A 17,021-nucleotide genomic window follows, 5' to 3' on the forward strand; every position below is an offset into this window, starting at 1 on the left:
GTCTATAATTACTTGTGTCAGCCTTTGATCCTCCTTTGTGAATTGGGGTCACATTTGCACATTTCCAGTCTATGGGTACCTCCCCTGAGTCCAAGGAAGCTCTCATAATTATGGCTAAGGGTTTGCTTACTTCCTTTGCTGCCTCCTTTAATATAACTGGATAGATCCCATCCACCCCAGGTGCCTTTCTTGTGTTTATCTTCAACAGTTTCTCCTCCACTTTACTCCCAGTTATTTCAAGATTCTGTAGCTTACTGCTAGAGTTGAGTACACCTCTGGCATTCCCCTCGCTGAATAACTCCTCATGTGTGAATGTTGATGCAAAATATTCATTTAGTTTGTTAGCTACCTGAGCAGGATCATCAACAATTGACCCATCAATATCAAGTGGACCAATCTGATTCATCCCCTTCCTTCTAGAGTTTACATAAGTAAAGAACTCTTTGCTGTTTTTCTTTGCATCCCTTGCCAAGGATTTCTCGTAATCTGCCTTCGCCTGCCTAACCTCCTTTGTAACTTGGTTGCATATCAACTTGTATCTATCATAGGCTTCTGTGTCATGTGTTAATTTGTATGTATCCCATGCATTTTTCTTCTCTGCCATATGCCTCATTAGTTCATCTGACATCCATTTTGGCCTAAACCTTGAACAATATTTCTTAGTTGGTATGTAAAGCCTAGTAGCTTCCAAGATAAGTTCTTTGAATGCTTCCCATTTTGAATTTGCTGTTGGTAATATCATCAGTTGGTCCCACTGTATAGAATTTAAATACTGTCTCAGTCCATCGTAGTCGCCTTTACGGAAGCAATAACCCTTCCCTTTACCCCTAATGGTAGTTACCTCTTTGAGTAAATCCCACTTCAGCACACTGTGATCACTGCCACCTAGTGGTTCATTTATCTGCAGATTCTTAATGCATGAAGAATCACTGCTGATAATCAAATCAAGAGTATTACTCCCTCTAGTTGCCTCCCGAACATGCTTATTTATTTTTATTTTCTTAATACTAAAAAAATGTTAGTTATAGCTTTCCATACACTGCTTCCCTGCAGGAGATAGTTCCCTGAACCTCTCTCCTCATAACAAAATTATCTGTTTCTATCATCTGAAATGGAGGAAGGAAGTTCAACATCTTGTTAATTCATTTGACCAGTGAGTTGCTAATTATCAGAATAAGTTAAGGTTGTGTGTTTAGGAAATTCAAAACTGGACTGATACCTACAGGATGAATGAAAGACATTTTTTCGTTATTGGTTTTCAATTTTTTTACTGGTGTGGTAAAAGCCGGTATCTGAATTTAAAGATAAGAAATAAAACTTTTGAGAATTAAAAGATAGATAATGCACTTTTATTATGAGAGTAAATTTGAAGAAGGATAATAAATATATTTAGTAAGTGATATTGAAGTTTACTAATTTTGTGCTGAGTTTATGAAACATAAGGGACAAGGAGGTGATTATCACGTTATATAAGGCAATGGTCAGGCCACACCTAGAGTACTGTGTACGGGTCTAGAGGTCTCATTTTAGGAAGGATGTAGAGTTGTTAGAACGAGTACAAAGGAGAACAACAAGATTGGTGAGGGAGAAGGGGTGCTCTTACCAAGAAAGGCTTAATTTCTGTAAATTGCAGCACCTGGGGAGTAGTAGGCACCTGTGAGGTGTATAAGGCCTTGAATGGATTAAGCAAGCTGAATGCTGATGGGATTCTTCCTCTTGCTCAGATTAAGAACCTGAGGGGGCACAGATTCAAATTGAGGAAAGACAGTTGTAGAATAGATGTGCGGAAGTTTGCCTTTAGCCAGCAGGTAGTTGATTGGTGGAACAGACTTCCATCTTTTGTTGTGAAAGTTGATAGCCTAAATAAATTTAAGGCTGAGCCGGACAGGCATTTGGAAACAATGAAGGGGTTTTTTTTTTTTTTTTTTTTGGCTGATGCTGCATAAGCCTTTACTAATGCTAATGAACCTTATTTTGTGATAAAAATATTTTAATACACAACTTTTAGATAATATTTAAAAATGTACAAATATGAAAAGAAACACTAGGTACTTCAGTAATACTGACCTGAACAATATTTTTTTTATATGCCTTTTTCAGCACCACCGAAACAACTAATTATTTCTTTTAAACTACAGGTTTCTGTTTCTTCCTCACTACCTTCAGCAGATATAATTTGTACAATTATTACATAAATACATCTTTTTTTTACAATATTCTTTCTCCAAAATCATTACATTAGCAAATTTTTTTCCAGTGTTCTTGGGAAATTGATTTAATCTCTTCATCTGTTAATTCCAACAATTTTTCCACAGGAAACATCACCACTAATTTTAAAATTTCATATAAATTGTTTTAACGATTCCTAAAAATATCAGTGGCATTGATATAACAACAATATGGGTAATCACAAAACAAAAATCTTCTTTGCATAGCCATTGTATCAAATATATATTCCTTATTTGGAGGAGTATTTCTTCTAACCAAATCTAAAAGTTCAACTTTTCTTAATGATTCACTGCAGAATACAGTGATCTTATATAACAATCCTTATTTCCTGTTTTAATATCTGATGATTTTGAAAGTTTGTTCAGCCGAACAGAATGATAAGGTGCAGCATTGATTATTATAACAGCATTTTCTAGCGGGTTATGTAAGTTTCTTTGCTGCCCATTTTTTGAATATAAGTTCATTTGACTATAATAAACTCCCCTAGTAGGATTTATAGACCAAATCAGAATTGGTAATAAATCCCCTCTCCTGCACATATAAAATAATAAGCCTTTTAGATGCATTTTTGAATTCACTGACTCCTGTAATATCTTTAGCTTGCCAACTTACTGTTAATCCAAGTTTCGTCAATGTAAACAATAGATTCCTTCATTTCTTATCTGTTTCATTTCCCATAATTACTTTGTTCTCCTAAGTATAACAATATTTCTTTCTATAAAAACTTTTCTTCTGCTTTGAGATTTCTTCCAACAAAATCAAATCTCACCCCATGAAGTTTGCTTAAAGTTTCTTTGCCAGAAAAATTTTTTTGTTTTAATACTGGAATTAATTTATGACTAATTTCAGCATTAAAATGCATATTTGGTAGATTTTTATCATAAATATATAAATCCCAGATTTTTTCCCCTTATGACATCACAATCAAATTTGTACAGAGAATAACATGAATAAATTTTTTTATAATGTTTCTTGGGCAATAAGATACTTGGTGAACATTTATCTTTGCTTGATTTGGAACCCTTTTTATGAATTCTAAAACTCCTGTTGCTATGCTAGCATCTTTTGATGCTTGTTAGATTTCTATACAGTAAACCCCCGCTATTCGCGGTTTCGCGTATTCGCGATCGCCGATTTAACATAAAATGAAACCTAAAAAAATGTGAATTTTAAAGCGCCGTGAATATTTTCCACCATAAAAAACATGGGCGTGGCTAAAATTATCTTTCCCGGTCAAAACAGCACTCAGTGGGTGGGGGGGAGAGGGGTGACAAAATCGCGAGCGTGGATGTTTCTCGCTAATCCTTGTTCAGTATGTGTTATGCGTTTGTCATGGAAGGTTTCGTCGTTTGCTTTTAATTTATATGTTTATAAATTGAATAAATTTATCAATTTATAAATTGATATGCTTACAAAAATGATAAATCTACCGTTTTGCAGTGTAAAACAGACTTTTTCGAGTGTGTTAACGGAAGAAATTGACTTTATTGTGGACAAGTTCTTTCTAACCCGTACAAAAATATGGCTACAAATAACAAGGGAAATGTGAAAAGATCAAAGAAGCTGATGACATTAGCGAATAAAATTGAGTTATTAGACAAAATTTCTAATGGTGAAAGTGTCTTCTCAGTGGCAAAACATTATAAAATCAATGAGTCAACGGTACGATCAATCAAAAAATCGGAAGAAAAAATCTGCCGTAGTGTCCGTGAAAACGAGCTAATTGTTTCAAAAATTTGTTCTGTAACTCGTGATGTTAAATTAGAAAAAAATGGAAAAAGCTTTAAATCTGTGGATAGAAGACCAAACTCAAAATAAAATTTCGTTAAGTTCACTCATCGTTCGGGAAAAGGCAAAACACCCTTATCAACACTTTAGCAAAACTGGTGATAGCACTGGCAGGATAAGTTTTTTAGCTAGCAAAGGCGCTGGTTTGAAAAATTTGTTTGAAATTTCTAATAAATATTACATTTAATATTAAATTGTTTCTTATTTTCATTTCGATGCCATATGCTTGCATTTCACTACGTACATAGTCATATTATGAAGATACATATAATACATACATAGACAAAATTTTAGACTAGTTTTTCTTATATATTTCATACTTTGGAACGGAACCCCTTTATTACTATGGGAGCCATAACTCAGTATTCGCGTTTTCGGTATTCGCGACATTTCTCAGGAACGTAACCCCCGCGAATAGCGAGGGTTTACTGTACTCAGTTTATCATTTAATACTTCATCAAAATGCTCAGTGACAATTACAATTTTCTTGTCATCTATGTACAGATTTTCCTCTTTTTCTCTTTGATACAGATGCCAGTTCATCCATTTCTATATTTTTATAATGCTGATTACTTGTGTATAATCACATGCATACAGTAACACACAAGACTGAGTTTATATCTCAAGCTATGTGAATCTTCCTACTAAATTCTAAATGCATTTGGTTTGGGCTTTTTCTTTTTGTCTAAATAACTTCTGTTAAATTTTGAACATAGCATCTACAAGAGCAACTGTAATTTTTAAAAACTTTGGAGAAAATACCAGTTGTTCAGTAGGAAAAGTGAGACTTCTTAGATAAGTGAGGGAAGGATTTTTGCAATTTAGAGACTATAATGGAAAGGAAAAACTGGAGTATAATCAGATTCAATTGATAAATTCAAAAAAAAAAAAAAAAAAAAAAAAAGACATACTATAAGAAACAGTAAAGAAAAAATTAGTATATTCTTATTTCTATACAGAAAATTAATAACTTGTTTCAATTTTAGTTCATTAAAATGGATTGTACATTTGGAAAGATCCACACTAATATTGTAAAAATAAATTGAAGTTATCATACAAAAAATGTATCTAATTTTAAATTAAGCATCTGAATCAACTAAGGGATAAATTAAACATAATTATCTTCATCAGATCAATGTGGTATTAAAACATATTATAAGAGCAAAATCCCAACCAATTTTCAATTTCCGAAGTCACAAAAGACCATGAATTTGCAACTACCGAAGACAGAATCTCTGCAATTTTTAACAAATATTATAAGCCCACCTCTACATTTAGAGTATCTTATACTCAACAAAATTACCAATCAAAATTTCAATTATTTTTCCTTCCAGCCAAGTTTTCAAAGAACTGCAGATAGCAAAGTAATTAGATAACAATTTCAGTTTCACATAACTCGCTCTTTAACTGGTGGATATTTTCACAATTTATCTGTACGAAGTTGTTACAGTCACTTTTAATGGTCCTGCCAATTAACAATCTCTTGCCAAAGTTTTCATAGTTAAAATACGTTAGATCTCAGAGTGAGACTCTTAGCTGATACTCTAGCAGGAATAGGCATAGCATTCAACTGATTAATGGACACAGGAGCGATCTCTAGAACTGAGATTTCCTCAAAAAGACTTATTTGATAATGACCGCTTTACCCAGCTTATATAGCCGTTCCTTTTCTTTGGACTAAGACAGAGAATATCTTGTTAAGTAAATGGCAGTGAGGGGACTAACTCCTTTTTTCTGTAGACAACAAAGAAGCAACTCAGATGAGTTGCAATCATAACGCTGTGCAGAAACAGATAGGCATAAACTGTCATAAGTACCATTTGAAAACAAACTAGAACAATGATTAACAGAATAATCAGAGGGTCACAAAATAAATTAAATAAATAAATAAAAGGTACACAAATATAATGTAATCAGCTAGTTTTGCAAGCAGCAGCACTACCTATGAGACATGTGAGATCTTGTTTATGAAATTCAATATAACTTGCCTAACCAAAAACTGTTCTGCTGAAAAAAAGAAATATTTCATTAACATTTGTAAAAAAATGTTAAACAAAGCTCTGTGTTATGTTAAGGTCAGAGAAAGCTTCACACCACATTAAAATCTAATCTGTAGCATTGCATCCTTCCTCTTGTGTCCCAATAGCTTTGTAGCAGGGTGCATAAGGTTTTCTATTGGATTGTTTTCTTGAAATTTTCATGTCACATTAGTTATAGGATACAATTTTCCACTGGATGCTTAACATTTCTCCATGGTGCATCCTATTATAAAATGTTCACTTTTTTTCTTATGTTCTTTATACCTATGAAAGACTGCAATGACAGTAATGTTCTCATTCTATGATAAAGATTTAACTAGAAAAAGGAAAGTGATATTTAAGGCTTAATAATATTGACTGTTTAACCTATACCTATTCAGTAGTATGTACATAGATCTAAGTCTTGGTTACTTCAAGTAACATGTCCATTAAAGATGTAGACATACCAAATAAGACTGTAATAGGTGCATTATGGCCTTAGTAACCCTTTCACCAATAAATCCAATCCAAAAAGATGTAGAAAATATTGCATAAAAAAAGGAATGGGTTTTTATTTATACAATTACAGATGATTTTTTTAAAATTCTGCTTTGACTTTTGACAATAATCCTACTTCTAGTGCAGCAATAAGTAAAAATAAGAATACATTAATATTTTAAAGCATTTATGTACAAAATTTCCATTTTTAAAAAGTTCAAAATTTTGCAAACAAAATATTTCTCACACAGTCTACCACTAACAAGAATTCTCATGAAAGTCCTACCCGCATGTGAAAAACTCACTGCTGACAGGGTTAAGTAGACAACTATAATCAAAAGCATTTAAAACAAGTAAAGCAATTTAAGAAAATTCTATTGGAATACCTTGAGAGAGAATTATCTTGTTCAGAGTTTAGTATCTGTGAAATTGTATCAGTAGCAAACTTTGTCTTATCAGAATTCTCTTCATTATCCACAGTTTTATCTTCTGTATTAGACTGTGATAGTTGTGGTAATCCAATGTGCATTTCTGGGGAATGTACCTCAAGGAGAGGAGTATTCAAGGAAACTGGATCTAGAGTGTCTGGTATGCTAATTGTTACAGCAGATGGATCGGGAGAAGATGGAGAAAATACTAAAGGTGATCCTTGCTGAGGAACAGCATCTTCTGTTCCAAGTGCCAGCATATCATCACAAGATAGGTCTGGAACACTATAATAAATTATTATAAAAAAAATATTATTATAGTAAAAAAAAAAAGGTTAAAACTTAAATTTTTTAATGAAGTGATATTGTTATCCATGATATGACTAAAATATTACTTCACACCACGCCTCTACGAACTACAAAAACTCAAATTAAGTTTTAAATTAATTCTACAAGTTGTAGAATATTTTGCATTAGTCCAAAATTATTTGGACTAACAAAATATTCTATATAGTTTCTTCAAACTTCATTTCTAAAAAACCCAAAAGTTATTAATCAGAGATCCGGGATTATGCTGGTTAAAAAACCTCAGCTGTTCATAACTGATAGAAATTACATACAACCTAGGTCAAATTAACAGTTATGCAGTCATCATAGAATGTATTTTTGTAAGGTACTAATGGTGCTATGTGAAAGGTGCTAACCATCTAGCTCACCACAAGTTGGAGTATGTTACAGGGCCTAAATGACTGCAATAAGTATAATGAACAACTATACAAAAAAAATAAGAAAGGTTAATCAGAAAGTCTTTCTAGATACTGACTGGAACTTGTGGGTTGGTCACACACACCCACACAGCAACAGAACGTTTCTGGATTTACTGGGTGAATGTGTTCTATACCAGCATGTCAGAGAGGCAAGAAGAGAAAGCAAAACTCTTACTCTCATTATCAGGTAACTCTTCATGAAAATTCAGGTAAAAAAAAAACTAGGCAGCAGCGATTATAGTATATACCGATGAGCCAAAACATTATGACTAGCGAGTCGGTATGCAAATCAAAGCAACTGCAGGTGAACTATGGCATGGGTCGGAACACTGTATAAAAAACACCTGATACTGAGCTCTGTTAATCAGTGTTACTCTTGTTCTTCAGATGAGAAAGGCAGCGGACTTGAGCGAGTTTGATAAAGGCCAAATTGTAATGGCCAGACGACTGTCAGAGCATATCTGAAATGGCGCAGCTGGTGGGGTGCTTGCGGTTAACCATGGTTAGTACCTACCGAAAGTGGTCCGAGGAGGGGAACCCACGAACCACCGGTGAGGTGTTGGACAACCATGGCTCATCAATACTCTGGTAGAGCCTTCATGAGCGAAGGCTCTACCAGATGGTATGGCAACAGTGGCGCAACTCGCTGGTAACTGGAATGCTGGTGATGGAAGTAACGTGTCACAACACACGGTACATCAAACCCTGCTGAAAATGGGGCAGCGTAGCCACTCCGAGTGCCCATGCTAACCACGGTTCACAGGCGGCAGCACCTACAATGGGCACGCGAGCATCGAAACTGGACCTTGAGTGACTGGAAGAAGGTTGTCTGGTCCAATGAATCACATTTCCTGTTGCACCATATGGACGGTATGCTAGAGTGTATTAATGTATTCTTATTTTTATTTATTGCTGCACATGGGAAAGTGATGGCGCCTGGATGCACTGTGGGATGAAAACAAGCCAGTGGTGGCAGTGTCATGCTTTGGGCGATGTTCTGCTGGGATACCCTGGGTCCAGTCATCCACGTGCTGGGCACTCCGACATCTACCACCTACCTAAACATCATTGCTGGCCAGGTACACCCTTTCATGGCAACGGTCTTCCTCTCTGGTGGTGCAGTCTTTCAGCAGGTTAATGCAACATGCGACACCGCCCGGATTGTTTGAGATTGGTTCGCGGAACATGAGGAAGACTTCCAGTTATTGCCCTGGCCTCCAAATTCCCCAGACATCGATCCCATCGAGCATCTGTGGTTTGTGTTGGAACAGCAAGTCTGATCTGCGGCGTCTCAACCACAGACCTTACAGGAGTTAAAGAATCTGCTGGTTACGTGTTGGTACCAGATACCACAAGACACATTTAGAAATCTTGTAGCATCCGTGCCTCGCTGGGTACGAGCTGTTTTGGCTGCACGTGGAGGACCAACATCATATTAGGCAGGTGGTCATAATGTTTTAGCTCATCGGTGTATTGTCGTAGGATATTAGTAGTGGCAAATGATGCAAAGAAGAAATTTTACATAGCATCAATCTCCTTTAATGATTTGTCTAATGCTTCCTTAAATTTATTAAGACTACCCACTTCCATAACGCCGACCGGGCTAGCCGAGTGGGTAAAGTACCTGCCCGGCAACCCAAAGGTCGCGGGTTCGATTCCCGCCTCGGGCTTGGATCAAAGTACTGCAAAAACCTTGGGAGGTGCAATATAGCCACAGAAGCCGATGCGCCAACAACTACCAAATCAATCAATCAACTTCCATAACACCAGGTAAGTTTGATCCAACAATCAAGTGCTCTCTGAAAGCAAATTTTCATACATCTATTCTGAAGCCATCCATTTTCAATTTATGTCCCTAAGTATGTTGTCTAAGAAATGGTAAGGATGCTTGCCATCAGCATTTAGTTTACTCAATCCATCTGGAATGAATAAAGTCTGAAATATTTCAATCAGGTCTCTTTACAGGTGCGAGTTTCGAAGTACTGCGATTTGCAAAGTGAATTCTTTTGTAGTAAGAGTACCCTTTTTGTGTTCTTGTATAATCTGGTTGCTCTTCTCTGCACCATTCAAACAGATCCAAGTTCTTAAAATATTCTAATCACATACTACTTATGAGGTATCCCAAGAGAATGTCATTTAACATATAGTTTAGGAAGATTTTATAAAAATTTCTCCAAATTAAGTAAATGTTCTACCATTTTTCAATAAAGCATTGTTTTATTATGATTACTATCAACGTGCATATACTCAAGTCCTTCACCAATCACATTAGATGCTCCACAACCTTGACAGTAGAAATGCCGAAGTCAGGGTTTCCCAAACTGTGTTCTGCGGAACACTAGTGTTCTTCTATGAGATGTGAACAAGTGTTCCATGATAATTCGTAATTAATAATTAAAAAAAAATAAAAATAAATTTTGCATATTTGTAGCATACACCATAAAAAGCATGCATAGAGGTAATACCATCTACGAAAAAGTAGCAATGTAGTGTTCTAATATGCCATTCATATGCAATTTAGCCTGGAGTACAACACAGGTTGAAGTGAACTGATATCATAACTAAACTCACTTCCTTCTATGAATATTTTTTTGATAATTATCAGTATTTTGAAATATTATTATTAAAATAAATGACCATGGATTTGTGGTTGAAAAAAAGAACTTTATAATGAGAAGCAAGTACTTCTAGTATTTGTTCGCTGTGCTGCAACTGTGCTCAATGAAAATGAATGCAATATTGTCACACTTTAAAGTGAAGATAAACAATTGGGGCTTTTTGTTCCCAAAAAATCCGAAGTGAAAAAACAAGAACCAATCAATAAAAGACCAAAACGAAAGTATGACGACAGTTATTCGAATTTCAGCTTTACAAGTGTTGGAAATAAAGATACTCTTGATGCACAGTACGTCGTATATAATAAAATATTAGCAAATAATTCTTTCTTTGGCTTCTGCCAAACTAGTGTTTCATTTTTTTTTTTTTTTTTTTTTTTGGTTTTTTTTAGGAGCATTAGCAACTAAGGCCATATTGCTCGGGGATATGCGGTGGTCATTCCCTAACCTTTCCGCATCTTCCGTATTTGGTGGTGACGCTAGTGTTTCGTAAGTGTTCTATAAATATATTGTGAGATGAAAAGTGTTAAAAACGTTTTGGAAATGCTGGCCTAAGTCATCATCCTTCTAATTCTATCTAGTTTGATAATCTGCTTTCAAAATGAAGGTGAAGATTTAAACTGTTGGTATAAGAAATTTACACACAGTCTTCAATGTATCTAGGAATAATCACCTTGGTATGTAGATGTGAGGTATGTCAGTTAGAAGATGCTTTGGGATTTTCAAATGAAGCCATAACATTTAAAAGAAACAAACTGCTTTCTACATATACAGTGCAGAAAAAAAAAAAAAAGAATTTAAATAAGACAACATGAATAAGGAAAATATTTTCGTACTTGTCTCCCTCAAAATAGTTCCCAACCGACTGAACACACTTGTTAGAGCATTTGTACATGCTTTGGAAAGACCTGAAACACTCATCTACTGTAACGTTACGTTTTTCTGAATGTCAAGCACTTATCAAATTGGCATCCTTTCAATTTCAAGTTCAACTTGGGAAACAGAAAAAAAGTCTGCTGGAGGCAAATGAGAAGGAGCATTGTTATGTTACAACTGACAACCAGACTGTCCCAAATTTAGCCACATATGCTTGATTCTTACCAACAAACATTTCAATATCTCTAAGTGGTAATTGCTAGAAACAGTCCTTTCTGGAAGGAATTTCTTGCGGACTATCCCTTTGATTAAAGAATGCAAATCAGAAATCAAAGAATGCAAAGAAAGAATCAGAATGATTTTTAATTAGCAATTTCCAGAAATAAACTTTTTTTTTTTTTTTTTTTTTTTATCTTGGTGAACTTTTTTATCACCATTCTGCACCTTGTCTTGGTTTCAGTATCATACTGGAAGAACCAACTCTTGTCCCCAGTAATACAAGAGGTGTTTGGATGCTTGTGGGCTGAGTATGAATGGTTTATTAGAAGACTCTGGTAAAATGTTATTTTCAATAGTTTTTATTAGTTTCCTTTGGATTCAATAAACTTTTTCTGATGCTGCAATGCTTTGATTCCCACTGAAAAAGTTTTCTTGGACCTCAAGGAATAAATCAACTGCAGCAATGTCAGTGAGAAAATGGATGCTGGCCAGGTATTTTTCCAAATTAGAAAATACATGAAAGTTTGATGGTGCCAGATCTGATGAATATGGGGGGATGGTACAAGATTTCAAAGCCACGGCAATGACAGACCAGTAAGCAGGCACACTGTCCTAGTGGAACAATACTCCTTTGCTTAGTTTTCCTCTGCATTTGTCTGATGTTTTCATGTGAATGTCTCAAAGTCTATGTAATATGTCCCTATGACACTATCCTTTCTGAAGGTAATCCACCAGCAATACTCCATCAGCATTCCAAAAAACCGATGCCATCACTTTGCCAGCAGAAGTGAATCGACTTGGCTTTCTTTGGAGCCATGTTTCCACTGTTTAGACTGCTCCTTTGTCTCTGGTTGAAAGTCATGGGCCCACTTCTCATTCTTGATTATAAACCTTATAAGGAAATGGAGGAGGTGGAGGTATCTGCTTGAAAACAATGCAAATGTTCACTTGGCTTGACAAACTTTGTGCGTTTTTGATCTGCTCTCAACTTTGGGATCCATCGGGCTGACACCTTTCTCATAGTGAGACCCTCTTATTACATGGTACACACATTCAGATGAGTTTCCCACGATGCTGGTACTGTACCAAATTGTCACTGATCAATCACTCATCACCAGATCATACACACTGTCAACTTCTGGAGTGATGGACATTGCAGGTCTACCAGAGTATGGAACATCTTCCAGGGTCTCCAACCCTTGTTTAAATTCTCCTGCCCACTTCTTAACCATGGAATAGGAAATAGCACTCACTCCCAATGTTTTTTTTTTTTTTTTTTTTTTGTTTTGGTAGTTGTTGGCGCATCGGCTTCTGTGGCCATATTGCACCTCCCAAGGTTTTTTGCAGTACTTTGATCCAAGCCCGAGGCGGGAATCGAACCCGCGACCTTTGGGTTGCCGGGCAGGTACTTTACCCACTCGGCTAGCCCGGTCGGCCTCCCAATGTTGTAATCATATCCTCACTTTATCTTTTGCCAATTACCTTTGACATTAGTCCCTTTATTCTCAAATATTGGATTACTGCACAGTGACATTTTGTCCATCTTTCCTCATTCACACATCTTTGTTGACTTCAGGACTTGTAATTAGATAAAGATGTTACTGAAACTGCATAAAACTTGGTAGGTTACTATTTGAAGTGTTATACATTAAGTAGAGAAATTTTTAACACTGCACCGCTACCCTTTCATACTCAGGCCACAAAATTTTGAAACCACTTTACCAATGAATTCCTGTATATCATTGACAAGACACCATGAGCTACTCTTGCAGACCGCCTGCACTGCTCAGAAAACTTCTCATCTGCCTGCACAATTACTCCAGGTCCTTTTCATTCTCTACCACTGTCAGTGTGGTACCACAGAGTTGATACTTTACTCTGGGATTACTGCTTCCCATATGTAGTACTTTACATTTCTCAATGTTAAACTTCATTTGCCACCTCTCAGCCCAGCTGCTCAACTTTTCTAGATCCTGTTGCAGCAATGTACTGTCATTAGTATCATTAACAACCCTACCAACCTTCGTATCATCTGCAACCTTGGACAGTAAGCTTGATATACCATCATTAATATCATTTATGATGGTGATGATGGTATATCAAGCGAAAGTCAGAAAACAACAATGGACCCAACACTGAACCCTGAGGGACTCCACTAATAACATTAGTCCACAAAGAGCATTGTCCATTGATTACCACTCTGTCTTCTCCCACTGAACCATTGCTTTATCCATAGCAAAAATTTGCCTCCAATGCCACACTTCTCCAAACTGCATTTCTATGCTTGTCCACAGTAGTAGAAGAAAAGTAAAAGGCCAAAAAGGAATGAAAATGAAATTAGCACTTTCTAATATGGTATGGACAAGATAGTCCCAATGCAGTGTAATTTATTTAGGTAAAAATAAGTATAGAGTTGGGATAAAAATGTTTAATATCAATATGTTTAATATAAATATGTGGAATTTAGAGTAGGATTTAATTCTGTATAGATAAGAAATCAATGTATTTTAAAAAAAAATTTGGAACAAGCAAATGGTACAAGGGTGAGGTACTAAATTGAGGATGTGGAAGGGAAAAAGGAGTAATTTTAAATAAATAAAGATGAAAAATAGCAATAGAAGTAGGGTAGTAGGAACGTTTGTTTCACCCTCGTATTGCACTAATAGTTTAACGAACAGGAAGAACTTTAGAATTAGACAGCAGAAAGATAAAAAAAGCATAGATAAAATTATTAAATAACACTAAGCTTGCTGGGGTTGTGAAGCCCAACCTTGTCTATTTTGAATTTCTTTGCAGCTTATAATTAAGTTCGCTTAGGTGCTTTAAATTGCTTTCTCATGTAGATATATTGCTCATTTGGTTAAAGACTATATGCATTCATCTACACTACTGAATTTGTGCATTTTTCTGCTCCCCGCCTTTATTTTTCCTGCCAACTCATTTTCTCTTTGCATTTCTTGAAATACTCCAGGTATCGTACATTTTCACTGTCTTATCATACTTTTGGTTTCATTTTAGATTCATTTCTCAGCATGTTTCAACACACACATTTTTCCTTTCAATACAAGCATTTGGTATTAGCTCCCTTTTATACTAATGCTTACAAATGCCAGAGCCCTTACTACAAGATTTGGCTTCACAACCCCAGCAAGCTTAGTGCAATTTAATAACTTTTTCTATGCTTTTTTATCTTTCTGCTGTCTAATTCTAAAGTTCTTCCCGTTCGTTAAACTATTAGTGCAATACAAGAGTGAAATGAACACTCCTACTATTCTACTCTATTGCTATTTTTTGCCTTGATTTATTTAAAATACTCCATTTTCCTTTCCCCATCCTCAATTTAAACCTCACCCTTATACCATTTGCTTGTTCCAAATCTATTTTTAAAATACAGTGCATTCCGGTTATTTGGGGAAGCTGTTTATTTGGGGCAAATCTTAAAAACAGAACCCAATGGAGAAAATAGCCAGGGTTTACTTCGCTTAATTTGGACAACATGCCATTTAATCGGGGCAGGAGGCCGCAGCACTTGAGATTACGTTACGATTGTCTCCAACTGTACACGTGATTCGGTCAGATTTCTGGAGGTCACATCCATAAAACAATTAGCAGTCACCTGTTTATTGGGCTTTTCTGTTAGTGCAATCTATCATAAACAGGTAGTAAACTCGATCTTATTGAATTTGTGATAATACCGACAGCTGGAATTCTGTGGGTTATTATGGTGAAATGTGTTCACACTTCCATGGAATCTTCAATCATATAAAAAAATTAATTTTCAGAATCTTCTCTTCATTCCTATTTTTAAAGCTTCGTAACTCGTTACTCCGTTCTCACTTGCACATATCATGTTACTTGCAATTTGTGTGTGCCGTGTTCTTTTTTATTGATTGCTTATCTTTTTACTGTTTTAAATTTTAACCCCCACCCACAAATGTCAGTGACCAGAAAATGTCAACTAGTTAGTATGTACATATTACAGTACGTATTAATTATTCCGATTATCACGTATCATTTAATTTTTTAATTGGTAAGGTAATAAAAGGTAAATTTGTGCTTAATATATCTTGACTTTTATAGGCTGTGGATAAATTTCCTCCTATTTTTGCTAATTAGATTTGCCGTTTAAGTGAATTAAAATTCAATTCACAAGCGTGATCACAATGGCAGCGCTTACTACACATCGTATAGTGAACAGTACTTTACATGGAGAGTCCATCGTAACATGATTTGATGGTACAGTGAACCAATTGTAAAGCGGGGTCCATTGTATTTTTAATTATTTACGTGAAAATTCGGATAACTGGGGCAGCCGCTTAATTGGGCCAAAATGCACTAGTCCTGATGTGTCCCAAATAACCGGAATCAACTGTACATTGATTTCTTATCTATACAGAATTAAATCCTACGCTAAATTCCACATATTTATATTAAACGTATTGATATTAATCATTTTTATCCCAACTCGATACTTATTTTTACCTAAATAAATTACACTGCATTGGGACTACCTTGTCCATACTGTATTAGAAAGTGCTAATTTCATTTTCATTCCTTTTTGGCCTTTCACTTTTCTTCTACTACTATGGACAAGTATAGAAATGCAGTTCCTGATACACTGTCAGGTGTAGTTCCCTGATGAAATACCTGATCAATATTTATTTCTGCTGACATCAGATCAAGAATTTTTGCATTACCTATATTAGACCATTTACAAAAAATGTTCTCCCCCCCATATCTGATGACAGCTATACCATTTTTATTTTATTAGTATTTTGTTGTACTAATCCACACTTTGTTGTACTAATGTACTAAGACGGGATACACTTAAACAAAGTTGGTGCAAAATTTTTTGCCGGTATTATTGAGGATACCTTAAGGGTTCAGGGAAACTGCTAGTTAGGGGGGGGGATGTGGGTAATACTGACATGTGTTTATCTGATAATATTGGTCAAAGTAACTCTTGCACATACCTCAAGAGTTCTTATCTGTTACCCCAACTGGACATTATCTAGACATTCTGGGGGCAGAAACGTTTCAAGTGAGCGGGTAGCTAATGCCAGGGAAACAAGCTTAAAAAAAAACTTCACGGATTGTGTTAGGGTTGTTAAATATACAAGAACAGTAAGTCTTAATTGTTTATATAGTAATGTTAGAAGTTTTGTCAATAAAATGGGCGAATTCAAACTGCTGGTTAAAACAAGTAATGTGGACATAATAGGGCTTACGGAGACGTGATGCCACCCGGAAATTGGGGGTGATTTCCGGGTGGCTTGTATAATTTATTTAGGAAGGATAGGGTAGATAGAAGGGGGTTGTGCGGTAATGCTTCTTATCAGAAGCAGTCTGAGTGCGATGATAGCTTTCCCGGATTCAGACGTTTCACATGCTAGTATAGAATCTGTATGGGGTGAGATAGTTGGAAACAAAGGTATAATGCAAGTAGGAGTAATCTACAGATTACTCCTACTTGCACTACAGATTGTGTTAGGGTTGTTAAATATACAAGAACAGTAAGTCTTAATTGTTTATATAGTAATGTTAGAAGTGTTGTCAATAAAATGGGCGAATTCAAACTGCTGG

The 17,021-nt window shown here is 35.6% G+C and overlaps 1 protein-coding gene across 3 annotated transcripts in view; it reads right to left on the minus strand.

Moving 5' to 3' along the window:
• Positions 1-17,021, minus strand: part of Hsf (Heat shock factor) — a 209,748-nt gene that overhangs the window by 87,855 nt on the left and 104,872 nt on the right. For all 3 annotated transcript variants that reach the window (XM_090389708.1, XM_090389707.1, XM_090389709.1), the window contains exon 7: positions 6,920-7,246. In XM_090389708.1, coding sequence (XP_090245834.1) covers positions 6,920-7,246 — 327 coding nt within the window. The remainder of the gene's footprint in view (positions 1-6,919; positions 7,247-17,021) is intronic.

The sequence above is a fragment of the Mastigoproctus giganteus genome, chromosome 2 (assembly GCF_048544385.1).
Source record: "Mastigoproctus giganteus isolate SK-2022 chromosome 2, ASM4854438v1, whole genome shotgun sequence".
NCBI classification, from domain to species: domain Eukaryota; kingdom Metazoa; phylum Arthropoda; class Arachnida; order Uropygi; family Thelyphonidae; genus Mastigoproctus; species Mastigoproctus giganteus.